Source organism: Schistocerca nitens, chromosome 3, assembly GCF_023898315.1.
Source record: "Schistocerca nitens isolate TAMUIC-IGC-003100 chromosome 3, iqSchNite1.1, whole genome shotgun sequence".
Taxonomy (NCBI): domain Eukaryota; kingdom Metazoa; phylum Arthropoda; class Insecta; order Orthoptera; family Acrididae; genus Schistocerca; species Schistocerca nitens.
In genome coordinates, this window is record NC_064616.1 from 286,957,499 (window position 1) to 286,985,273 (window position 27,775).

The following is a 27,775-nucleotide window of genomic DNA, read 5'->3' on the forward strand; positions in this document are numbered from 1 at the left end:
TACATAAAATGCCTTTATTTGCTTGTAGCCCTTGAAAAACGGAGTTCTCCAACCCCAGTTTTCACCCTTTAGTACTGGCTATTCGTAATGCTCAAATAGTGATATGCTACCCAATTACATCATTTTTAGCAGAATTTCGTAAAATTAGAATCAATAGGAGAATACTGCTGAGATCTGGAGTGTTCAGCCACTTACCACCTTTCGAGAAAAGCAGCGAATGGTGGACGGACTTAGTTTTGTTTTATTTTCCTGTGTAATTTAATATTTTGCTTATATGTATCTTGTAACTGAGAGAGTAAAAATGTTTCAATCTACCTTCGATTTCTGCGTTTATTAAGGAAGTGATAGGAATAACAACCGAAAATTAGTTATTTCATAAACCGATTATTTTGAGCAGATTTGACACTTATGTTAAAATGGCGTGAAAAAACGATATAACCGGTTGTTTCAGCGACAACCGGCATCCCTACTCCACTCCGTTCCTCGTTCAGTAAGACTGCACGAAAACTTCCGTTGTTCTCACATGTATATATTGGTCAGCCAGAACATTTTGACCACCTACCTAATAGCTGGTATGTCCACCTTTGGCACAGGTAACAAAGGCGGGGAGTCGTGGCATGGAAGCACTGAGGCCTTGGTAGGACACTGGAGAGAGTTGGTACGACGTCTGCACACACAAGTCACCTAATTCCCGTAAGTTCTGGGAGAGGGGGGGGGGGGGGGGGGGAGGCATGATCTCTGACGCCAAGTTCAATCACATTCCAGATGTGTTCGTTCGGGCTCAGATCTGGTGAGGTGGGGGCCAGTACATCTATTGCAGCTCGCCACTGTGTTCCTCGAACCACTCCATCACACTCCTGGCCTTGTGACATGCTGCATTATCTTACTGAAAAATGCCACTTCCGTCGGGAAACATGATTGTCATGAAGGGGTATACGTCGTCTACAACCAATGCACGATACTCCTTGGCCGTCATGGTGCCTTGCATTAGCTGCACTCGGCAATGGATGCCCGCAAGAATGTTCCACAGAGCATAATGGAGCCACCGCCGTTCCGCAGAACAGGTGTCAACGAGCCATTTCCACGGAAGACGACAGATTCGCGCCCTTCCGTCGGCATGATGAAGAAGGTATTGGGATTCATCAGACCATGAACGCTATGCCACTGCGTCCAGTGCCAATCGTCAGGTGCCCATTTCAGTCGTAGTTGCCGAAGTCGTGGCGTTAACATTGGCACATACATGGGTCATCGGCTGGGCAGGCCAATCGTTAGGACTGTTCGGAGCACTTGTACTCCGTGCAGCTTTAAAGTCTGATGTTAGTTCCGCCACACATCGCTGCCTGTCCTGTTTAACCAGTCTACCCAGCCTACGACATCCGACATCCGACATCTGTAATGAGGAGTGGCCGCCCAACGCGAACATGGTTTCATCTTGCTTTTGCCACGTTTGAAGACATACACTACAGCACTCCTCGAACATCCGACGAGTCGTGCAGTTTCCGAGTTTCCGTAATACTCCTGCCGAACCTCCAGGTCACCACAATCTGCCCTTCGGTCTGCTCAAATAGATCGCGCGCCTTCCCCATTCTACACACGGAAAGCACGCTCACAGATAGTACATCCACCGTGCGTGTATCTTGACTAGTAGTCATTCTTCGCCAGGTGACGCTGCTATCACCTGAACTGGTTTGTATCTTTAGTAGGTTGGTGGTCATAATGTTGTGGCTGATCAGTGTATAATCATCTATAAGTATTATTAGTAAGTTGTTTATATTTTGGCTCAGACCTTACATGAAGATGAAACTCATTTTCTGTCAGTTACAGTATCACGCGAGTGTCGTTGCGTGAACTTCGCCCCCTTGTGTCCTCCGACGTGAAATACACGCTGCACAAACGCATCATTGGGTTGACGGTACACGCGAGGCCTCCTGTCTTTTAAAAAGTGGCAAAATCGTGACTCGTTGTACCACACTACACGCTTCCAGTCAGTTACTGTCTATTTTCTGTCCGTCTGACCGTCTCAAGACGTGTAGTTTTATTTGATGCTGCGAGAAATGGCTTTTTGCTAGGTACCAAACTGAAAATGCCCATCGGATGCAGATTCCTTCTCTAATTTCTCTCCGAAACTGTTTGAGATGGACCTGAATTCACTCAAAAAAGCAATTCCCGTCTTGCTTGAAACCTTTTGTCATTGACAAGGCGTGACACTTGTCTGCGGTTCTTGTCGGTGATGATCTGTTTACAAAAATCGTTCAAATGGCTCTGAGCACTATGGGAGCTAACATCTGAGGTCATCAGTCCCCTAGAAGTTAGAACTACTTAAACCTAACTAACCTAAGGACATCACACACATCCATGCCCGAGGCAGGATTCGAACCTGCGACCTTAGCAGCAGCACGGTTAGGAACTGAAGCGCCTAGAACCGCTCGGTCACAACGGCCGGCTATCTGTTTACAGGCACAGTTCTTACGCTGTGTTACCCAGCTACAGCATTCCTAGTAGATCCGCTGGGTAGTCCACGTTGATGCACCAACAAATCGGGCAACTTCATTCATAGTGTGACCAGACACGTTCAAAGACGACAGCGCCTGAATACCATTCGGCCACGTCTCCTCGGCGACCGATATTACTGCGCTGATCCTATGCAACCGATGTGCTTTCCTAAGAGGGTGATTAATATCTTGACCCTGGCTATGGAGGCACATCTTCGACAGTTTGAGTAGGTTGTGCCTTTTCCCTTCATTAACACTAGCAATACCGACGCAAGGCATCATACCATGGGGTGGCTGTACCCTGTGCCCACCACAAAAAATATTAAATAAAAAATTCGTTAACTGTTGTTAACTTTTATTTTAAAAAAATCCCTTCTAAATAGGTACTGATGTTTGAGTCCAGAAACTGAAAATATCTTTTAGCACAATCTTAACAATACCAATACATTTTGCGTAGTGTGTACACAGAGAGGATTGGAACTTTATGACCACGACAAAAAGTAAAAAAAAATGAAGATTTCATTAGTTGTCTTTGACTTTTCAGAAATTCCTATTACAAATTTCTAGGGCTTGCAGATGGAGGTGAATATATAATATTCCGAATAGTAACTCATGTCCTGGAACGTGCCGTTTACGTGCTACCGTTTGAAAACATGTACGCTAGGTAGGTACGCGATAGGGTGGTCATGATGAGGGGCGCGGTTACGTCGGATCGGATAACGTCATTTCACGTTTATCCTACCTATATGACTTGGTTCGAGACTGATTCACGTGTCTGTGAGTGTTATCACACCATGGTTGTTTACCGTTTGCAGTATACACCGACATGATCCTTCTGAATGGCGAAGCTCACGGTAATGAAAGAGCTGCACGTTCGTTCTCCTCAACGTCCGACCCGACTGCATACTCTTTCTGCATAATTACGCAACGCCTCGGAGAAAGACTATCTTCACCGTCAGCAGGCGTGACTGTGGGGCTCCAAGGAGACACCGCACACCCGAACTGCATCACGTTGAAGACAACCCGTCCACGAGTACACGAGCAATTTCTTTTACTATTAATGAGTGGAATTGTAAAATAAGTGATGTACTGGGTCACGCCTAATCAATTGCTTGTAAAAGTGCTAGCGTTACGAACATACACTACTGGCCATTAAAATTGCTACACCACGAACATGACGTGCTACCGACGTGAAATTTAACCGACAGGAAGAAGATGCTGGGATATGCAAATGATAAGCTTTTCAGAGCATTCACACAAGGTTGGCGCCAGTGGCGACACCTGCAACGTGCTGACATGAGGAAAGTTTCCAACGAATTTCTCATACACAAACAGCAGTTTACTGGCGTTGTGATGCCTCCTGTAAGGAGGAGAAATGCGTACCATCACGTTTCCGACTTTGATAAAGGTCGGATTGTATCCTATCGCGATTGCGGTTTATCATATCGCGACATTGCTGCTCGCCTTGGTCGAGATCCAATGACTGTTAGCAGAATACGGAATCGGTGGGCTAAGGAGGGTAATACGGAACCCCGTACTGGATCCCAACGGCCTCGTATCACTAGCAGTCGAGATGACAGACATCTTATCCGCGTGGCTGTAACGGATCGTGCAGCCACGTCTCGATCCCTGACTCAACAGATGACGACGTTTGGCACACAACCATCTGCACGAACAGTTCGACGTCGTTTGCAGCAGCATGGACTATCAGCTCGGAGACCACGGCTGCGGTTACCCTTGACGCTGCATCACAGACAGGACCGCTTGCGATGGTGTACTCAACGACGAAACTGGGTGCACGAATGGCAAAACGTCATTTTTTTTCGGATGAATCCAAGTTGTGTTTACAGCATCATGATGGTCGCATCCGTGTTTGGCGACATCGCGGTGAACGCACATTGGAAACGTGTATTCGTCATCGCCATACTGGCGTATCACCCGGCGTGATGGTATGGGGTACCATTGGTTACACGTCTCGGTCACCTCTTGTTCGCATTGGCGGCACTTTGAACAGTGGACGTCACATTTCAGACGTGTTGCGACCCGTGGCTCTACCCTTCATTCGATCCCTCCGAAACCCTACATTTCAGCAGGACAATGCACGACCGCATGTTGCAGGCCCTGTACGGGCCTTTCTGGATACAGAAAATGTTCGACTGCTGCCGTGGCCAGCACATTCTCCAGATCTCTCACCAATTGAAAACGTCTGGTGAATGGTGGCCGAGCAACTGGCTCGTCACAATACGCCAGTCACTACTCTTGATGAACTGTGGTATCGTGTTGAAGCTGCATGGGCAGCTGTACCCGTACACGCCATCCAAGCTCTGTTTGACTCAATGCCCAGGAGTATCAAGGCCGTTATTACGGCCAGAGGTGGTTGTTCTGGGTACTGATTTCTCGGGATCTATGCACCCAAATTGCGTGAAAATGTAATCACATGTCAGTTCTAGTATAGTATATTTGTCTAATGAATACCCGTTTATCATCTGAATTTCTTCTTGTTGTGGCAATTTTAATGGCCAGTAGTGTATTTCTAAACGGTTGTAGCACGGAAACAGTAAGTTTCCGGACACGGGTTCCAATTTAAAATTTTATGTACTGTCTCCCCTCTTCAAGTTCTAGAAGTGTATAACTGGAATTTCCGAACACAATGTAAAGGTGTAACAACGGTACTGAACAAAAAAATTTGAATATGACTTTTGTTACGTACGACACTGCATTGTCCGAAGGAACATTGCAACGGACTTCTAAACAACACAGGCACTAGCAAGAGACATCCAGTTAAAATGTCTCCCATGTACGGGAATATACATAGTGAATGTACGAGTGCAGGTTGTAGACGCATGGTTGATGACATACGGAAGTTTGGGTCTGGCTTTCGTTTCGCTGAAAAATATAAAACAATTACGGAATCTGGTACGAGAAATAATTAAAAACATAAATACTTTCAAAATTTTGAAATATAAATCATATTTTCGAAAGGTGGACATAAAGTACCATCCCCTCACCCTTGGTACTCAAAGGTTTTATTATGTAATTTCACTCTGTTTTAAGCATTTGTTTGAACAAGCTACCTATCAACTGTTTAGTATTATTACTTGTCTAATTCACAATTCTTACAGTTTCGCTTCCAGAGTCGAAAGGCGCTATACCAAAAAGAAGAATCAAAGACAAAGACAAAGACAGACACAAAGAAAGAGAAAAAGAGAAAGTAAAAGTGAAGTACAAACGAGAGGAACTTGACGTCCGGTCGGTGACTGTTCCTCTCAAAGACATCATCTGTTACTTGTCCCTCATAGAAGGAGGACGACCAGAAGACAAATTAGAGTGTGAGTACTGTCTACGTGCCTCAGTTAGCTGAATGCAGTTGTTCAATAATAGTAAACGTGTAACCCAGTATAATTTAATTACACTGTTTTATTATTGAAATGTTATGCTCATTTCCAGTTATGTTCCGTCTATACGACACGGATGGAAATGGCGTACTGGACACTGATGTAAGTTGCAACGATTGTTAATACAGTAAAATTATCTACGTGCCCCTAAAAAGCTTCGGTTAACAAACAGCTTTTTTTGCAGGAAATCGACTGTATCGTAAACCAAATGATGAATGTAGCAGAGTACCTAGGATGGGATGCTTCTGAGTTGAAGCCGGTGAGTCAACCTATCATCCATAGTCAATCTGACAGTTAACTACATGTTTCAAAAAAAATCAGCATAATATCACTGGACTATACCTTCTTCATGAATGAAGGTACGAACTTGAGGTACGTTTTAATTTATGCATAGGATGTTTTAAGGATGAAATTTTTCGGTCATCAGTTTTCTGTATGGTGTGATGCAGCCCGCGACGACTTATTATTCTGTGCCAGCCTCTTCAGGTCATAGCAGATCTCGCAGCCAAAGTCCTCAGCTACTTAATGGATATATGTCAATTTCCTCAAGAATCGTGAAGGAAGGTTGTATACATGGAAGAACCATGGAGACACTGGAAGGTTTCAGATAAATTATATAATGATAAGACAGATATTTACGAACCAGATTTTAAATTGTAAGACATTTCCAGGGGCAGATGTGGACTCTGACCACAATCTATTGGTTATGAACTGTAGATTAAAACTGAAGAAACTGCAAAAAGGTGGGAATTTAAGGAGATCGGACCTGGATAAACTGACTAAACCAGAGGTTGTACAGAGTTTCAGGGAGAGCATAAGGGAACAATTGACAGGAGTGGGGGAAAGAAATACAGTAGAAGAAGAATGGGTAGCTTTGAGGAATGAAATAGTGAAGGCAGCAGAGGATCAAGTAGGTAAAAAGACGAGGGCTAGTAGAAATCCTTGGGTAACAGAAGAGATACTGAATTTAATTGATGAAAGGAGAAAATATAAAAATGCAGTAAATGAAGCAGGCAAAAAGGAATACAAACGCCTCAAAAATGAGATCGACAGGAAGTGCAAAATGGCTAAGCAGGGCTGGATAAAGGACAAATTGAAGGATTTAGAGGCTTATCTCACGAGGGGTAAGATAGATAGTGCCTACAGGAAAAAAACCTTTGGAGAAAAGAGAACCACTTGCATGAATATCAAGAGCTCAGATGGAAACCCAGTTCTAAGCAAAGAAGGGAAAGCAGAAAGGTGGAAGGAGTATATAGAGGGTCTATACAGGGGCGATGTTCTTGAGGACAATATTATGGAAATGGTAGAGGAGGTAGATGTAGATGAAATGGGAGATATGATACTGCGTGAAGAGTTTGACAGACTACTGAAAGACTTGAGTCGAAGCAAGGCCCCTGGAGTAGACAACATTCCATTAGAACTACTGACGGCCTTGGGAGAGCCAGTCCTGACAAAACTCTACCATCTGGTGAGCAAGATGTATGAGACAGGCGAAATTCCCTCAAACTTCAAGAAGGATATAATAATTCCAATCCCAAAGAAAGCAGGTGTTGACAGATGTGAAAATTATCGAACTATCAGTTTAATAAGTCACAGCTGCAAAATACTAACGCGAATTCTTTACCGACGAATGGAAAAACTGGTAGAAGCCGACCTCGGGGAAGATCAGTTTGGATTCCGTAGAAATGTTGGAACACGTGAGGCAATACTGACCCTACGGCTTATCTTAGAAGCTAGATTAAGGAAAGGCAAACCTACGTTTCTAGCATTTTTAGACTTAGAGAAAGCTTTTGACAATGTTGACTGGAATACTCTCTTTCAAATTCTGAAGGTGGCAGGGGTAAAATATAGGGAGCGAAAGGCTATTTACAATTTGTATAGAAACCAAATGGCAGTTATAACAGTTGAGGGGCATGAAAGGGAAGCAGTGGTTGGGAAGTGAGTGAGAGAGGGTTGTAGCCTCTCCCCGATGTTATTCAATCTGTATATTGAGAAAGCAGTTAAGGAAACAAAAGAAAAATTCGGAGTAGGTATTAAAATCCATGGAGAAGAAATAAAAACTTTGAGGTTCGCCGATGACACTGTAATTCTGTCAAAGACAGCAAAGGACATGGAAGAGCAGTTGAGCGGAATAGATGGTGTCTTGAAGGGAGGATATAAGATGAACATCAACAAAAGCAAAACGAGGATTATGGAATGTAGTCGAATTAAGTCGGGTGATACTGAGGGAATTAGATTAGGAAATGAGACACTTAAAGTAGTAAAGGAGTTTTGCTATTTGGGGAGCAAAATAACTGATGATGGTCGAAGCAGAGAGGATATGAAATGTAGACTGGCAATGGCAAGGAAAGCGTTTCTGAAGAAGAGAAATTTGTTAACATCGAGTATTGATTTAAGTGTCAGGAAGTCGTTTCTGAAAGTATTTGTATGGAGTGTGGCCATGTATGGATGTGAAACATGGGCGATAAATAGTATGGACAAGAATAGAATAGAAGCTTTCGAAATGTGGTGCTACAGAAGAATGCTGAAGATTAGATGGGTAGATCACTTAACTAATGAGGAGGTGCTGAATGGGATTGGGGAGAAGGGAAGTTTGATGCACAACTTGAATAGAATAAGGGATCGGTTGGTAGGACATGTTCTGAGGCATCAAGGGATCACAAATTTAGTACTGGGGGGCAGCGTGGAGGGTAAAAATCGTAGAGGGAGACCAAGAGATTAATACACTAAGCAGATTCAGAAGGATGTAGGTTGCAGTAGGCACTGGGAGATGAAGAAGCTTGCACAGGCTAGAGTAGCATGGAGAGCTGCATCAAACCAATCTCAGGACTGAAGACCACAACAACACCTGTCAATTTCCGTCTTTCGTATGGTTTTCACTCTCGACAGCTCCCTTGGAAATTAACCTACGATACCTTAACACATGTCCTATCATCATGACCGGCCCCTCCTCCCATCCTTATCCACGTTTTCCACATGTTTACCGAGAACCGACTCATTTCTTACCTTACCAGTCTTCATGATTATCAAAAGTCCTCTATAGCAGCCCGTTTCAAACGCTTCGATTCTCTGATATTCCAGTTTTCCCACTTCCGTACAAAACTATGCTCCATACGTACTTTCTCAGACATTTCATACTGAAATTAAGACCAATATTCGACATTACCAGACTTCTTTGGCTTGAAAGCCCTCATTTTTATGTCTCCCTTTCTTTGTCCGTAATGCGTTATTTTTCTTCCAACGTCGAAGAACTCCTGCAGTTCGTCTACTTCGTAGTCCCCAAATCCGATGTTAAGTTTATCCGTAATATCATTTCTGCTACTCCATATTACGTTTGTATTTCGGTTTACATTGGGCAACAAAGCCTTTATATTCAAATAAGCCATTAGGTTTTAGAATGGTACATCTTTTACATGCGTACTCATTAGTCCTTGAACTACGAGGATCAGTCAGAAAATAAGGCTTCCTATTTTTGTGTGAGGAGATGGAAATCTGATGGTGCAAGTTGTTTTTATTCTACTCCGTCAATATTTTCGGTACCCAGCGTGCACAATCTTGGTGTAACCTAGATTTTTAATAATGGCTGCGACACCTTTTCCGATGGATAACTGGCCAGACAATTCATTTGTTATTACCTGTTGGTCGTCGCGGATGATTTGGCCGACACGATGGATGTTGTGTGAAATCCCTGCAGTCGCTGTCTGGTTGCTCCGCGTTGCATCAGATACTGCGTTCGGCTTCCAGCTTCTCTACAGTGACGAGACGATTGTCTAAACTGGTGCTGTCGTCCATCGTAGCATCTCCATTCACCTTCTTCAGTCTTTCACGAATACGATTGAGTGTCGCACCGTCTGCTGCAAGGAATTCAATTCCAGAACGATGTCTTACACGTGCGTCAGTGTCGACCATTTTCTAAACTAACACAGTGTTGCCATCTGTTGATGGAGGACACTGTTAATGGAGTTGACTGCGGAAGAAGCCTGGCGGTTGTGTTCAAAAACCATTATTTCTACTTTACCAGCTTAATGAAGTACGAAAGCAACAGGAGGCTTTACTTTCATATACCGCCAAGATAAAATTTTATTTTTGGTACTCAAGTTATAATGCACGCCAAATTGTGATCTTCAGTCATGTAGAAGACATAGTCTTGTGAAATCGTACACATATTTTTAGAAAAGCCCTGTACATGAAGAATAACTAACTGTCAGAATGCTCGTGGCGGTTTCAGATCTTGAAGGACATGATGGTGGAGATCGACTACGACGCAGATGGCACGGTGTCCCTGGAGGAGTGGAAGAGGGGTGGCATGACCACCATCCCACTGCTAGTTCTCCTGGGATTCGAATCGGTAAGTAGCACTGTAAACTGTAACACCCACAAGAAATACGTAACGTGAAATAATGTTATTGTGGAATTTCCTTTATCCTAGTTGTACATTTTAAACTTACATTGCACTAAGGTGATAAAAGTCACGGGATAGCGATATGCACATATACACATGGCGGCAGTGTCGCGTACGCAATGTATAAAACGGTATTATATTGGCGAAGCTGTCGTTTGTACTCAGGTGCTTCATGTGAAAAGATTTCCGATGTGATTATGGTCGCATGACTGGAATTATCTGACTTTTAACGCGAAATGGTAGTTGGAACTTTAAGAATACTCAGTATTGTAGAACACTCAGTATAATGTCGTTTATTAATACTGAACTACACTTCTCGAACAATCACTATATACACACAAAGAAAACAAATAACATGTAGACGACTATTCGTTAAGAGCGTCGGTGAGGTCCGTCGGAGCTGGTCCTAGCTCGGCGAGGAACTGGGTGTACTGCTGCTGCGCTGGCCTTATAAAGCCGGTGGAGGTCGGCGGAGTACTCCAACTTTCCCTGTGTCTGTGAGGCGACCTCTGCAGAAAAAGGTTCGCATTAGTCTCTAGCAAGTTCAGTTTATTTTGAAGAATTGTTTTCCTCTTGGTTGCGCCTGCAAGTGCTTGTGTATGTTATATGGTACACAGGGGTGTCTTGACTGTAGTCTGCCTGACAGGGACCGCCTGTGGCAGACGTAACAGAACTGGACGCATGGGACATTATACGAGGCCTGTTCAGAAAGTAAGCTCCGATTGATTGCCAAATTGAAACCACAGTGAACATCAGAAATGTTTTACTTGTAACAATTAGCTACACCTTTCAGCTACTTCTCTACGTAGTCGCCGTTCTGACTTAGACTTTTGTCATAGCGTTGTACCAACTTTTCAATAGCCTCATCATAGAAGGCAGCCGCCAGTGCTTTCCGCCAATTCTCCACGCTGGCCTACACCTCGTTGTCTGTGTCAAAATGTTGTCTTCAAAGACAGCGGTTCATGTGACCAGAGATGAAACTCAGGGGGAGACAATTGCGGACTGTATTGTGGGTAATCTCACATTTCCATTTGAAAACGATGCAGGAGCATCTTCATTGCCCCTGCAGAATGCGGCTGAGAATTGTCTTGAAGAAGAAACAGCACGACAGTTATGTAATGTTAGCTGCATAGCTTCAGGCGAAATTTCTCACCAGGCCCTCGTACTTGGCGGCAGACACTATTTTCTAGACATCTTTACGCACTCACTGCGAGCTCAGAAATGAGAAGAGCGACGTGATGCTAACTGGGGTTATACTAGAGACACTACCCAACACATCTGTGCAAAGCTTTATCGGATTTTCATAGTCGTTTCCATTTCGCGACCGATCGGAGCTTACTTTCTGAACACCCCTCGTATTTAGGAATTCGTTAGGGAACTCAATATTTCGAGATCCACAGTGTCAAGAGAATGACAAACAAAACTGCGTGAAATAGACGCAGAAATCAGTATGGGACGTACGACGACCGTTTACGTTAGGACAGTGTGGCGAAATTTGGCGTTATTGGAGTATGGCAGCAGACAACAGACGCGAGTACATTTGCTAACAGCACGCCATCGGCTGCTTCGCCTCTCCTAGGCTCGTGACTCGGTTGGACCCTAGACGACAGGGAAACCGTGTACCGGTCAGGTGAGTCCAGATTTCCGTTGGTAAGAGCTGACGATAGGGTTCGAGTGTGGCAGATCATACGAAACCGAGTACCTAAGTTGTCAACAAGGCACTGTACTCCAAAATGATGGGGGCTGTGTTTACATGGCGAGCTGGGTCCTCTGGTCCAACTGAACTGATCATTGACTGTAAATGGTTATCTTCGGCTACTTGGAGACAATGTGCAGCCATTCATTTTTCCAAAAAAAAGATGGAAATTTTATGGATGACAATGCGCCATGTCACCAGGCCTCAAGTTTTGATGACTGGCTTGAAGAACGTTCGGGACAATTCGAGCGAATGATTTGGCCACTAAGATCGTTAGACATGAATCTCATCGAATATATATGGAATATAATCGGGAGGCCAGTTCGTGCACACAATCCTGCACCGGCAACACTTTCGCAGTTTGTCCTTGGAGTCTTTCGCGACAGCATGCACGAGTAAAACGTTCTCTTTTAAACAACAACAATTTCAACAGAGACCAGGGATACATACTCAGCAGGGCATGGGGTCGGGCATTGGACATCGAAAGAAAGCAAAGACAGATGCGCGACGCGGGGATAGTTCCGCTAGCTGCCCGGGTCGACTTACGCGCGCGCGCCACATTGGATCGATCTGATTGGCTGCTGATGATGTCATCATAACAATATAAGCGAGAAGCCGTAGCAGCCCCGGCAGTCAGTGAACTCCTGACGACGATGGCGGAGATGGCCATCGAAAGCTCGAGGATTTTATTCGAATTGACGCTGCTGGAAAACCGAGAACGTTTTATTCACTGTCGCAGTTACGGTCGGCTATAGAGGCAGCATGGCTCAATATTTCTGCAGGGGACTTCCAGCGACTTGTTGAATCCATACCACGTCAAGTTGCTGCATTACACCGGGCAAAAGAAGGTCCGAAGCGATATTAAGAGGTATCCCATAACTTTTGTCACCTCCGTGTAAACACTATTGGTGGTCATCATCGAGGTATATAAATGGAACGTTTTTGCAACACATGTTTTTACAAGTTGTACTAAAGACGTATTTCTTGCATCTTAGTATTTACTTATATTACGCCGGCCGCGGTGGCCGTGCGGTTCTAGGCACTGCAGTCGGGACCGCGGGACTACTACGGTCGCAGGTTCGAATCCTGCCTCGGGCATGGATGTGTGTTATGTCCTTAGGTTAGTTAGGTTTAAGTAGTTCCAAGTTCTAGGGGACTGATGGCCTAAGATGTTGAGTCCCATAGTGCTCAGAGCCATTTGAACCATTTTACTTATATTAACTTAAAAACGATAGATTGAGAAGTAGAAGAATTTAACTGAAGAGTATTTGATTAAGAAGGCATGAAAGAACATAACATGTAATATCCGACCACCAGTGGCACTCTACATGCGAGGTCCTCGGTAGTACCCATTGAGTCACTCGCCTCTGCCAGGCATACTGCTTCCCAATCCTAGCGACTGATTAACTGTGCGGCTGCATCTCCGAGTAAACGTGGAGTCGCTGCCGCTGCCTTAAGTCTGCCTCCTATGCTATTCTGTTCTAATTTAATCTAAGTTCTTGTATCTTCCTGTGGGTGTGTGTAGTCAGCGTATATCATTTATGCATGATTTAGTGATCTGGTGATGCTACTTCTAGTAGCTACGCTGCTTGACAACTGCTAAGGAAGAGAGACATTGTTGGACAGGAATAATCACAGCCATGGACGACCTGAAACACAGTACATAAGTAGCAGAGGTGGAGGGGTATATTTATAGCCAAAAATGGTACAGATTTCACGACATGGGAAAACAGAAAAATTTGTGTTTGACAGAAATCAGACTCGCAACCTAAAGATCGATATCGGACTCTCAGTAAGGAATATGCCCTCCTCGGCCACTAATGCACATTTTGCACGTGTTATTCATGCTGACTACCAAACTGTTGAGGAGCCTTTGGGAGATTTTGTCCCACTCCTCTCTCAAGGCAGTTTCCAGTTCTTGTACGATGCGGGGAGGGAGTGTTTGTTGAGAAACATGTCTGCTTAGAGAATCTCAAGCATACTCTGTGGGAGTGGTCGTCAAACTGCGGCCCGCGGTCCGCATGCGGCCAGAATTAAGTATTCGTGCGGCCCGCGGTTCTCAGTCGTATTTTATACCAATATGCATTTAACAGCTAACGGCCGAATCCACGAAACGTCAACTAACGTAAAGAGATTCTTAAGAATGTAGTTTTCCTGCTGAGTCATAAACAAAAATTCTTAGAGAGACAGTAATATTTTAAGATGTGCTTAATTTTAATTGGCGCTAGCGAATTGGGCCGTAAGCTAAAAAATTTGGCCATCTTCCTCAGGGGCAGAGAGGTAACTGGCACGTTCACTGCCGGCTTAAGGGATGTGAGAAACGGAATGTCGTGTTGTTTGTCTTCCATTACTAACAACACACGGGCGTGCGTGACGCGTACTGACCAGCCACTATTCTATAAATTTTGACACGCACGTAACATGGATTCATGACTGTACATTACAGAAAGGTTCATTTTCAAATGCGGTACGTATTTGAAGCAAAGAACATTAATTACGGCTGTTGTAATACAATACAGTGAGAGGAAGAAAACTGATATTTGATTTATCGAACTTTATAAGGACACATACCACTATTAGTCCAAGTCATTCACATACATGGTGAAACCAACAACACTGCACCACGTAACTACAGCACCACAACTGATAGAGTGCTCAGGTTGGCAGCATTCCGAAACAGATTACGACCAACACTAAGTGTTCCAATTAATCCCGCCATGTAGAGATCAGTACTGCTGGCAAACTTCTCGCGAGTCTAATGCAGAATAATATTATCAGTAACAAAAGTGACCAATAATTATAGAAGTGCAACTTCCGACCGCCGTTCGGATTACAGAGATGTGTAAGGACGATGTTTTATTTAAAATTTTCTAGACGTACTTAACAGATAAATGGCTTAGCACGGACAGAGAAGTTTACCCAATGTGTTGTAGATGTTAACTACAACTACAGTACGGTTAATATTATATTACACTTGACAATTAAGAGCACGTGTTGCGTTTATCTGGCTGGGCAATCATATCTTGCAGTCTATTGTACGAAGTCTGCACAGCTACCATCTGCCCGAGATGGGCTCTGTGACAACTGCCGGTACGCCGCTACAGTTGCAAATTAGCCTGTCCCTTTCGTCGGTTGGCAGGTGCAAAGTAGTTTTCATCGTACTATAATGAGAATCCTGTTTCAAATGATAGACATTTCACATTTAGAAGGCGTAATAGGAATTTATACATCTAAATAGGTGCAAATATGGATGAGAAAGGCAGAAAACTACAGCACAATACACGTTAATTAAATATTTTTATACCAGGTGATCAAAAAGTCAGTATAAATTTGAAAACTGAATAAATCACGGAATAATGTAGATAGAGAGGTACAAATTGACACACATGCTTGGAATGACATGGGGTTTTATTAGAACCAAAAAATACAAAAGTTCAAAAATGTCCTACAGATGGCGCTTCATCTGATCAGAATAGCAATAATTAGCATAACAAAGTAAGACAAAGCAAAGATGATGTTCTTTGCAGAAAATGCTCAAAATGTCCACCATCATTCCTCAACAATAGCTGTAGTCAAAGAATAATGTTGTGAACAGCACTGTAAAGCATGTCCGGAGTTATGGTGAGGCATTGGCGTCGGATGTTGTCTTTCAGCATCCCTAGAGATGTCGGTCGATCACGATACACTTGCGACTTCAGGTAACCCCAAAGCCAATAATCGCACGGACTGAGGTCTGGGGACCTGGGAGGCCAAGCATGACGAAAGTGGCGGCTGAGCACACGATCATCACCAAACGACGCGTGCAAGAGATCTTTCACGCGTCTAGCAATACGGGATGGAGCGCCATCCTGCATAAACATCGTACGTTCCAGCAGGTGTTTATCAGCCAGGCTGGCGATGATGCGATTCTGTAACATATCGGCGTACCTCTCACCCGTCACGGTAACAGTTGCTGACGTTTTGCTGTCCAGCGCCATCTGTCGGGCATTTTGTTACCTTTTTTTCTTTTTTGGTTCTAATAAAACCCCATGTCATTTCAAGCATGTGTGCCAATTTTTACATCTCTATCTACATTATTCCGTGGTTTATTAAGTTTTCAAATTTATACTGACTTTTTGATCACCCGGTACTTAAATTTACAGGTAAAGAATAAATACATGCTTAGCATTTGCAATTGTTGGTCGACCTGACTCCGTCGTCAAATCAAAAATATACTGGAAGAAGTGTTATAGGCTTTCGAAAAATTGGCCACACACCTCAGGGACGGAGCTGGGTACAGGGGCTGATAGAGTTGCCGTTGTAGGGTCAGGAGGCTTGATAGGGGAAGGTTTTCTTATTTCTCTTCCAGAGCTGACAACTCATGGGCATGTGTGTCTCGCATCGATCAGCTGCTGTAGTATGTTGTTGTTGCTGTGGTCTTCAGTCCTGAGACTGGTTTGATGCAGCTCTCCATGCTACTTTATCCTGTGCAAGCTTCTTCATCTCCCAGTACCTACTACAACCTACGTCCTTCTGAATCTGCTTGGTGTATTCATCTCTTGGTCTCCCTCTACGATTTTTACCCTCCACGCTGTCCTCCAATACTAAATTGGTAATCCCTTGATGCCTCAGAACATGTCCTACCAACCGATCCCTTCTTCTAGTCAAGTTGTGCATCAAACTTCCCTTCTCCCCAATCCCATTCAGCACCTCCTCATTAGTTATGTGATCTACCCATCTAATCTTCAGCATTCTTCCGTAGCACCACATTTCGAAAGCTTCTATTCTATTCTTGTCTAAACTATTTATCGTCCATGTTTCACTTCCATACATGGCTACACTCCATACAAATACTTTCAGAAACGACTTCCTGACACTTAAATCAATACTCGATGTTAACAAATTTCTCTTCTTTAGAAACGCTTTCCTTGCCATTGCCAGTCTACATTTTTAATGCTCTCTACTTCGACCATCATCAATTATTTTGCTCCCCAAATAGCAAAACTCCTTTACTACTTTAAGTGTCTCATTTCCTAATCTAATACCCTCAACATCATCCGACTTAATTCGACTACATTCCATTATCCACGTTTTGCTTTTGTTGATGTTCATCTTATATCCTCCCTTCAAGACGCCATCTATTCCGTTCAACTGCTCTTCCATGTCCTTTGCTGTCTTTGACAGAATTACAATGTCATCGGCGAACCTCAAAGTTTTTATTTCTTCTCCGTGGATTTTAATACCTACTCCGAATTTTTCTTTTGTTTCCTTCACTGCTTGCTCAATATACAGATTGAATAACTTGGGAGAGAGGCTACAACCCTGTCTCACTCCCTTACTTTGTTATGCTAATTATTGCTATTCTGATCAGATGAAGCGCCATCTGTAGGACATTTTTGAACTTTTGTATTTTTTGGTTCTAATAAAACCCCATGTCATTCCAAGCATGTGTGTCAATTTGTACCTCTCTATCAACATTATTCCGTGATTTATTCAGTTTTCAAATTTATACTGACTTTTTGATCCCTTTCATGCCCCTCAACTCTTATAACTGCCATTTGGTTTCTATACAAATCGTAAATAGCCTTTCGCTCCCTATATTTTACCCCTGCCACCTTCAGAATTTGAGAGAGAGTATTCCAGTCAACATTGTCAAAAGCTTTCTCTAAGTCTACAAATGCTAGAAAAGTAGGTTTACCTTTCCCTAATCTTTGTTCTAAGATAAGTCGTAGGGTCAGTATTGCCTCACGTGTTCCAACATTTCTACGGAATCCAAACTGATCTTCCCCGAGCTCGGCTTCTACCAGTTTTTCCATTCGTCGGTAAAGAATTCGCGTTAGTATTTTGCAGCTGTGGCTTATTAAACAGATAGTTCGGTAATTTTTACATCTGTCAACACCTGCTTTCTTTGGGATTGGGATTATTATATTCTTCTTGAAGTCTGAGGGTATTTCGCGTGTTTCATACATCTTGCTCACCAGATGGTAGAGTTTTGTCAGGACTGGCTCTCCCAAGGCCGTCAGTAGTTCTAATGGAATGTTGTCTACTCCAGGGGCCTTGTTTCGACTCAAGTCTTTCAGTGCTCTGTCAAACTCTTCACGCAGTATCATATCTCCCATTTCATCTTCATCTACATCCACTTCCATTTCCGTAATATTGTTCTCAAGTTCATCGCCCTTTTATAGACACTCTATATACTCCTTCCACCTTTCAGCTTTCCCTTCTTTGCTTAGAACTGGGTTTCCATCTGAGCTCTTGATATTCATGCAAGTGGTTCTCTTTTCTCCAAAGGTCTCTTTAATTTTCCTGTAGGCAGTATCTATCCTACCCCCTAGTGAGATAAGCCTCTACATCCTTACATTTATCCTCTAGCCATCTCTGCTTAGCCATTTTGCACTTCCTGTCGATCTCATTTTTGAGACGTTTGTACTCCTTTTTGCCTCCTTCATTTACTGCATTTTTATATTTTCTCCTTTCATCAATTAAATTCAATATTTCTTCTGTTACCCAAGGATTTCTACTAGCCCTCGTCTTTTTTACCTACTTGATCCTCTGCTGCCTTCGCTACTTCATCCCTCAAAGCTACCCCTTCTTCTTCTACTGTATTTCTTTCCCCCATTCCTGCCATTTGTTCCATTTCGCTCTCCCTGAAACTCTGGACAACCTCTGGTTTAGTCAGTTTATCCAGGTCCGATCTCCTTAAATTCCCACCTTTTTGCAGTTTCTTCAGTTTTAATCTACAGTTCATAACCAATAGATTGTGGTCAGAGTCCACATCTGCCCCCTAAATCTCTGTCTTACCATTACATAATCTATCTGGTACCTTTTAGTATCTCCAGGGTTCTTCCATGTATACAACCTTCTGTAGTATGTATTTCAGACGAAAGTAACATGGATTCTCACGTGTGCGTCATAGAGACGGTCATCTTCCAAAGCGGCACATATTTGTAGCAACGAATATGAAATTAAAGCTGTCGTAATACAAGAGTAGAAGAAAAATGACATACAAAACATTCAGTAAATATTAGTGATCGCGTCTCCTATTGAATAATGAATTTAAATATAAGTGCAGTTACTGTTATTAATCAGTTAATCATATTCTCAAACACACAACACAAAACACATCGTCAGGCAGTTAAGTTTCCGCAGCGTTAGGGTCGCTGAGGGTGGCAGGAGTCTGAAGGAGAGAACAGCCGACACGAAGTGTTCCGAATGGCGCCAGTTTTTAACGATCCGTTCTTGGGGGCCATCAACTAACTTACCGTGCTTCTACTATGGTTAGTTTATTAGGGGCTCATCATATATTAATTTAGGTAGGTTAACAAGTAATAATAAGATTGAAACAATTGTGGTCCGATGTGCCACTCTACAATGACAGTATTGGCTCTTCAGTAAAATAGTTTGCTGATCTACGACGGCATCAAACTTGCCTGAACGCTCCGAGATGCATACGTCAAGCAGAACCTATACTTCAGCTTCCAGCATCCCCCGATCTCAATAGACTAAATTTACTAAACCTGCTGATAGACCGTACATGAGAATTACACCTAGTACTATAAAAGACTTATCAATACGTCTTCACCTCTATCCAGTTTCGTCACACGATCTTAAATCTGCCAAAAAGTTTAAATTAGCGCGCAATCTACTGCAGAGTTAAAAATTACCAATATATATAAAAAAAACACAAGCGCAGTATGTCGTGCGGTTCAGTCTGAAGAGGGCTCGACAATTCGCAGCCTAGATACCATACGAGAAGAAGTGGTTTGGTTGGATTCTCAGAACTTCATGGATTAATAAAATTGTACACAATTTACATTTTAAGATAAACGAATTTGAGTAAGCTCAAAACAGGTCTGTCGCCTTCCATGAATATCATTACATGCACAGTGACTGTTTCAGTGGAGCACGGAAAGACTATATCACATGTGGTGAATCAAATCGCTAATTCGCGCAAGCACCTCACGTCTAGTAACAACAGGAGTAATATTAGTGGCAATAGGTCTAACAATGAATTAGGGAGTATGATTGCACTTAAGCTACTATGAACAGTATAGTGAACGTATTATCGCAGCCAAAACAGACACGAATCCAATACTCACCACAGTGTGAGAAGCGTGATGTCATACCGCCAAGAGCTGCTGATCAATATTCTTTATTTAACAACCAGTTTCGGTCCAAGGATCATCATCAGGTTCGTAAAATATTTACATCACACTAGGTGATATAAAATGAAATGCGTTAAATAATAAAATCCATGAAGTCATCCCTGCTGTCAAGTAGTACTATAAATTGCATCGTCAGTCATAAAAATGTACCAGACAGTGCACTGATTTATATAAACAGTCATCACTAACGTTAAGGAGGCATTCTAAGTACTGCAATATTGACGAATTCGCAGATTTTATTCTATGACGTAACTTGATAGTTCGGTACGAACCGGTATGAATATTATCCCACTAGTAACTGCATTGAAACCTTTACTCGAAAGTGGTGTAAGTCCATAGTTGCGCCGCCGCTAACACGATTCTCCGCGGACGGCAAATGAGACCGAGCGGCAGGTCGCTCAGCCTGAAGTGCCCCCCAATTATGCTACCAGCAAAACAAAGACGTATAATGTATTACTTGTAGCAGGCGCAACGAACAATGAATACATTTATTTTCTGTGAACCTTCAACGAGAGAGCTTTCTAAACAAATGAGATATGACATAATTTGTGACTATTTTACTAAAGGTCAATGTATTAAAAGAGTAGTCTTGGGCGTTTGAATACGGCCGCCGCCTCAAGACGGGAAACACGAAAAGCAGTGCCGTCATATAAACTAAAGTAAGAATAGTGCGTCGCCCGCGGCGAGAAAAAACATTTATCATCGCCGGCGTGAACGTGTTAAATAGAAGTACAATCACTGTCTTTCATCAGTTAATCTGCCAGGTATGTGAGGGACAAGATGAACGATGCATCGGCAAGTCAAGGTTAAAACCGCAATACAGAGAGTAATTCGCCAAATGCTCGTAAACCATACCACACACTATTACGTACGTCATTGCAGCCAGGGCACCACTGGTGTCACAGATGGTGGCCGGTACTGGCCGCAAAATTGACAATTGGCACCGACAGGTGTCCCTAGTGTATTCATGTTCTTCTTACTTAAAATTATTAATGCAATTTAACTATCATATGTTTCCTGTCACGTGGCCGCAAAAGATTCCTAAGCACCTTTCTTAAAATTATTGTAAAATAATTATTAAAACAGAACCTAAAAACTATCCTTATTTCGTTCACTTACACAAGTGCGCCTCTGTAGAAGCTGCTTTACAACTTCATGCAGTTTCCACAAATTGATATACAATAAATTTATGTATGACAATATTTTGTTATTTATAAAAATCTGCAAACATAATTATAAAATTATTAGAATTACAAAAATATGCAGAAGTAAAGTTAGAAGGCTGGCTTCTCTGTACTATTTGGATAGCAATCTACGCTGGTTATGACAACCTAAGTAATTACCATGTATGCAAATAATAAAATAATTGAAACTTCCTGGCAGATTAAAACTGTGTGCCGGACCGAGACTCGAACTCGGGACCTTTGCCTTTCGCGGGAAAGTGCTGGTACTGGCGGAATTACAGATGTGAGGACGGGGAGCCGTGCTGGGGTAGCTCAGATGGTAGAGCACTTGCCCGCGAAAGGCAAAGGTCCCGAGTTCGAGTCTCGGTCCGGCACATAGTTTTAATCTGCCAGGAAGTTTCATATCACCGCACACTCCGCTGCAGGGTGAAAACCTCATTCTGGAATAAAATAATTACAGTGATCGTGGATAACACACTTAATTCACGTAAAAACAACAGTTATACGATGTAACCATTCATATCGGAGTCACGATCGGTGGCTCCATTGTGTTCCAAGGAGCTACTACTTAAGAAGTATAAACTCACCACAATGATATTAATAGGTAGGCTAAAGTCAACTAGTAACAACACGTGAAACACAAATTGAAGAAAAGACTCTAGGTAATGAACAAATTATATCACGCATAAGATGCATGACACCCCAAGATAACCTCGTTTTCTTTGTTATGTCAAGGATATCTTCCAGTGAGCTGTATTTATCTTCAATACCTACGTAATTACTTAGATCTTCATTCGCAACGTAGATTAATATTCAAATAATACAGCAGAAGCCCATCTTGTAACTTTGCTTATGTGGATTTTTTATAACTTTAATAATTTTACAAATATGTTTGCAGATTTTTTATAAATTGCAAAATATTGACTTACAGCAATTATTCTACACCAGTTTGTGGAATTAAATGTGTTACCCATTATCACTGTTATTATTTTATTCTTTTAACATGTTTTAATTACTTAGGTCGACTTCCGCGGAGTAGATACCTATCCTAATGATACAACGAAATCCAGATTTCTAACTTTACTTCTGCGTATTTTTATAATTTTCCAGTTATGTTTGCAGATTCTTATATATTGTAAAATATTGTCATACAGCAATATATTGTAAATCAATTTGTGCAAATTGCACCTATTTGTAAAGCAGCTTCTATATAGGGGCACTTGAGCAAGTGAACGTACTAAGAATCATACTTAGATTTTGTTGTAATAATTGTTTTATAATATTTTTAAAACAAGTTTTTAGGAAACTTATCGACAAGTAACAGGAGTCATGCTGTAATTTAAATGCATAAATAACTTTACGTTAGAAGAACACGAACACCCTAGCAACACCTGTCGGGGCCAACTGTCAATTTTCCGGCCAGTACCGCCCACCGCCTGCCAATCTAGTGGTGCCCAGGCTACAATGAAGTACACAGTACTTTGAGGTATGGGATAGCAGCATTTGCAGAATTACTCTGTGTATTGTGGTTTTAACCATGACTTGTCGATCCATCGTTCATATCGTCAATCGCATAACTCGGCAATGTTTCAGAATGATTCAAAAGGCTCTGAGCACCATGGGACTTAACTTCTGAGGTCATCAGTCCCCTAGAACTTAGAACTACTTAAACCTAACTAACCTAAGGACATCACACACATCCATGCCCGAGGCAGGATTCGAACCTGCGACCGTAGCGGTCGCGCGGTTCCAAACTGTAGCGCCTAGAAACGCTCGGCCATCCCGGCCGGCAGTGTTTCAGAAGGAATACTTATACAGCTGCTACAGGAGACATGCAATAACCTTTTCTCTAGGCATGTTGTAACACAGTTTTACTATTTAAATGCTCCTGCTATTGCATACTTAATTTTGTCTCTGTATATTTTCACGCTGCGTGAATGTATTCACAAATATGATGATTGTAATCGACAATAAAGGCTGTTTACCTTCTCTCAAGTAATGGTTGGAAAACGTCAAAGCCGATCCCCTCTAGAATTTTTTGGAGTGGTATCTAACAGCTTTGGAAGAGGTATATTTGAATCCTGAACTTCACGAACTATAAACATAAAAAATACACAAATATCCGATTGCCGTGTGGCCCCCTTGTAAGTCCAGTAATTTCTACCAGTCTGCGTTGATAAACAGAAACCGCTTGTTGTTTGTTTCTTGTGTCTTGTGTTTAATAATGTCACTACTAGACCACGGATTTTTAGGTCGTAAAAAAGTGTGTTTTAGGCAGCTAAAATAGACTCCTTCAGTAGTTCATTTAGGCTATATAAAACCCAAAATAGGCTCTAATAAAAATCATGCAGAGAAAATAAAAATAAATTAAAATACACAGTGTTGCCAGTATGAACATCTTATTAATGGCCGCCTCTTCTGAACAAGCGTATGGAATCGACCGGTGCTTCAGATGAAAACATCTCAATACTGGCAAATTATTTTTCGACCCGGAAAAGTCACGTATAATACGTTTCACGAAACAGAGTAGTTTGATAGGACTGCCTGTACACAACAGCGAGAAAATGCGCGAAGGGCAGTAATTTAGCTATAGAGGGCGTTACGATTAACTTTGTGATTTTTTAATCCGTGCTCAGCTTAAGGCTTATGAAACCGTTTCTTTGCGAAAACACACAGCTGACCAGAATTCTACGAATGCAATATTTTCAAATATGACATTTAGTACTCCCACGTTCGATTCTAATGTGTAACTCAAATCTTTGACCGGTTCCCATTCGCTCACCGAAGCTAAGCACTGTCGCGCTCGGCGCGTACTTGGATGGATGACCATTCAACCGTGCCGAGTGCTGTTGGTAGTAAGGCAAGCAAAGGAATTGTAAACAGTCTGTAACGACCTTCGCCTTCGACGAGACGTAAAGCCCTAAGTTTACTTCCTTTTTCTAATCTTTGAAAACACAAGAACTCTGTCAGATTAACGAAATAGGTACTTTTTTGATGCAAAATAGGCAAAATTAGGCGTCATCATCGAAATATGCAATTTTAGGTCCTATAGAACTAACGGTATTCAGTTTAGTTAGTCATGAAACGCGTAAGTACCAACTTATATGCAAATTGGAGCTTAGGAAAAAATAGGTTTTAACCTAAAGATCCATGATATATTTCTTACATATGAATAATAAAACACCTATAAAGAGTATTTGGTATTAACAGGGATAGCGATATAAAAAAATAAAAAAAGACCGAAGTGTTAGGCAAATACGAAGCATGAGCGCATATCAACTAGCCACCTTGCTGCACGCTGGGCAGAAAATATTTTTTTCCATCTGTCGTTTAGTGTGGAAAAACTTGGAACCACTGTCTTATATGATGAAATAGGCACTTTTTAGGATATTAAAGCCGAAATAGGCAAAAATAGGCACTAACGTCGAAATAGGCTTTTTTAGGTCCTATAGAATTAACGCTATTAAGTGTAAATAGTCATGAAACGCATAAGTACAAATTTTTATGCAAATAGGAACTCAGGAACAAAATAGGTTTTTACCTAAAATCCGCGGTCTAGTCACTACTGTAGCGTCCCCGTACATCTGTTCGTTATGAGTGCCGCAGTGTTGAATGGGCGTTGTTTCTACAGCGATGATAAATTTTCTATGTCGTGCGTGTTGTGCAGTTCTCTCAATCCATTCTCCTTATGGACGGGTCTCGTCGTAGAACCGCGCTTAAGTTGTTGAAACTACCTATGTACCAGTCCATTTACATATTTCTAACCTAACTAAGTAGTGAGAGAATAGTTGTGAAATCTTTGCCACAGTCCATTGCCTGCTGTCTGATAAGATCGCATTTTTTGGATCGAACCTCCCTGTGATCACTGTTGCGTTGTTTGCGAGACCAGTCAGCCGTCCGTTTTTTCTGTATGGCTCCTGCAGGCACGCCACATCTATTCACTCGTCGTACACGACATTACCCAACTCCGTATTTACGACAATACTCTGAATAGCGTTTAGTTCGAACAGCTTCACAGGTGCCTGCATTTTTCTCCCTTTCTGGTGAGTTTTGCTTGTTATGAAACACTTGGTGGTTTGAAAGATGTCCAGCTGTCACAGTCTGTTAATGTTCTTCTTACGGGTCCCATAGTCATAGAAGCAGGTTTTACACATAATTATAAAACTGGGCAACTACAGCTAAAATGGTTATATATACTTGACAGATAATTCGTACAGTACAACGGGTGTTTAAATACATGTCTTAAAACTATTAAAATATAAAACTGAATAAAATACCCAATAGTCCTCTGCAGCTGTATTTATTGAAGTCGATTAGAGACCCACACAATCAATTTCGTAAATACTGAGTTGCATCTTCTGGTGTATATAAATGTTACGTCATATGGTCATCGGTTGTTACGGAATATTGCAGAGTAACAGTTGGCATGGCTAGGCAAAGTTCTCGGCCTTCCTCAATTCATAAAAACCATCGTAAGTGATGAATGTCCAGTCCGTGTTAAAACTGTCGCTTTGTTATCTGTCTGACTTTTCAGTACAGACCGGTTTCAAACTTACTTCCCAATGAGTTAGAGACCTGGAGTTTTATACGTAGCTCATAACTGGATGAAAATGCAGTAACTAACTTGATATCTTGTCGTCTAATCCACATACTCCCATTGGAGCGGTGTTGTTGTCGGTAACGCCTGATATCTCGTTTGCCCCGCAAAACCGGCTTGTCGTTTGAGGGTAGTTTCAGAGTGCATTGGTTGGTTTGGGGAAGGAGACCAGACAGCGAGCTCATCGGTCTCATCGGATTAGGGAAGGACGGGGAAGGAAGTCGGCCGTGCCCTTTAAAAGGAACCATCCCGGCATTTGCCTGGAGCGATTTTAGGGAAATCACGGAAAACCTAAATCAGGATGGCCGGACGCGGGATTGAACCGTCGTCCTCCCGATTGCGAGTCCAGTGTCTAACCACTGCGCCACCTCGCTTGGTCGGAGTGCATTCCTGGCCGTATGCGTGAAACTCGATGACGGCCGCTAGACGGCACTGCTACATCTACAAGGGGTACTATTGCCTCTGCAGCACCGACCTCGCTACACCGCAGTGCTATGTCTACCTCGCCAACCAATTAGTGCTTGTGGCCGCAGTATAAACCTAGCTGCACAACAGCTCTGCCTTTAGTTCTGTGTGCGCTACGCTCTTGTATTGTTCGCATTATACACTGTCGGTTTGGTCTCTGATGTCACCGTGCCTCTGGTTTTCACTGTCGGATTACACGTCTGAACTTGCTACCCTCCCGTGTCATCTCCATTGTCTGTTTTCCTCTTGTTGTCGTCTTCCTTTTCTCTCTTGGCTAACGACTGTTCTCAGCGCCTGGCTGGTTCTCTGAGTAATTCCCGATTCCTGTCAGATTCCAATCACTATAATTTGCAAGAATAAAGAGAGAAATAGTTCAAAATTAAATTTACTTGCTTCTTTATTTTTTAAGAAAATAACACTTAAGCAGATTGATATTTTATTAGTAGGTGGTATAACACTGTTCTATTTCGGATATAATCAGGTAAAAAAAATACTGAAATGAACCAAAAATTTAACACGTGTCTTATAACCTCATCGAAATGCTTGAAATCCATTGAGAAATTTCACATGCACAAGACTAAAACGGAGAACTTAACTATTTAAGTTAAATAAATTTTTATTGTAACACGTTTTTAAATCGGGCTACAAGGTATAAAATATTTTCTCCTAGCCCCATATAGATTCCTAACCCAACACAAGTAGTTCTGAAAATTTGTCATTCTGAATTTTTAATAGGTATGAAAATAATAGTAAGATTTATAACGAAAAATGTGGGGCGCATACTATACACAGTTTATGCATGAATAGTTTACCTCCTATTATCAGTTACACATGCTCCAAGTTTTTCGTTACAATGCTTACTGTTATTTACACAGTTTCAAAAATTCATTTTCGGCACTATCTGTATGGGGTTAGGGATCTGCATGGGGCAAGGAGAATTGAATTTGTGTCTTTTAGTCCGAACTCAAAACGCGTTATATGAAAAGTATGTTTGTCGCTATTTTTGCTGTCTGAGTGCTCCCTCTCTACACCGGCCTTGTGATGTGTGGTGTGTTGTTTCTTTGCGTGTTCATTTGTGTCTGGTCGTAGTCTTGATCTGAACGATTTGACCCAGATGTGTCTCCAACAGAAGGGGATGTTTTGTTTCAATTTATTGGTGCTCTCCTGGATCTGTTGTAGGTAGGAGCTGTTAGGTGGTGAATTTTTTTGTTCGCCGTTTGCCTAAGATACTCGAGCTCACTTCCTTTTCACTTATACATTCATTGTCGTCATTCCATTATACAGCTGATGGTAGTCCATATTCGCAGCTGGGAATATATTTCATGTAATAATTGGTATGTTCAGAGCCAAAAAACTGTAGCTGTAGGATATGTATCGTTTAAGAAACAAAGTGTATTACA

The 27,775-nt window shown here is 42.1% G+C and overlaps 1 protein-coding gene across 1 annotated transcript in view; it reads left to right on the top strand.

Annotated features, from left to right (window-relative positions):
* The window catches only part of LOC126249182 (diacylglycerol kinase 1), a 747,622-nt gene that overhangs the window by 434,914 nt on the left and 284,933 nt on the right, over positions 1 to 27,775 (top strand). Inside the window, exons 7-10 of the mRNA XM_049950837.1 lie at positions 5,615 to 5,821; positions 5,940 to 5,989; positions 6,072 to 6,146; positions 10,116 to 10,235. Of these exons, the coding sequence (XP_049806794.1) occupies positions 5,615 to 5,821; positions 5,940 to 5,989; positions 6,072 to 6,146; positions 10,116 to 10,235 (452 nt within the window). The remainder of the gene's footprint in view (positions 1 to 5,614; positions 5,822 to 5,939; positions 5,990 to 6,071; positions 6,147 to 10,115; positions 10,236 to 27,775) is intronic.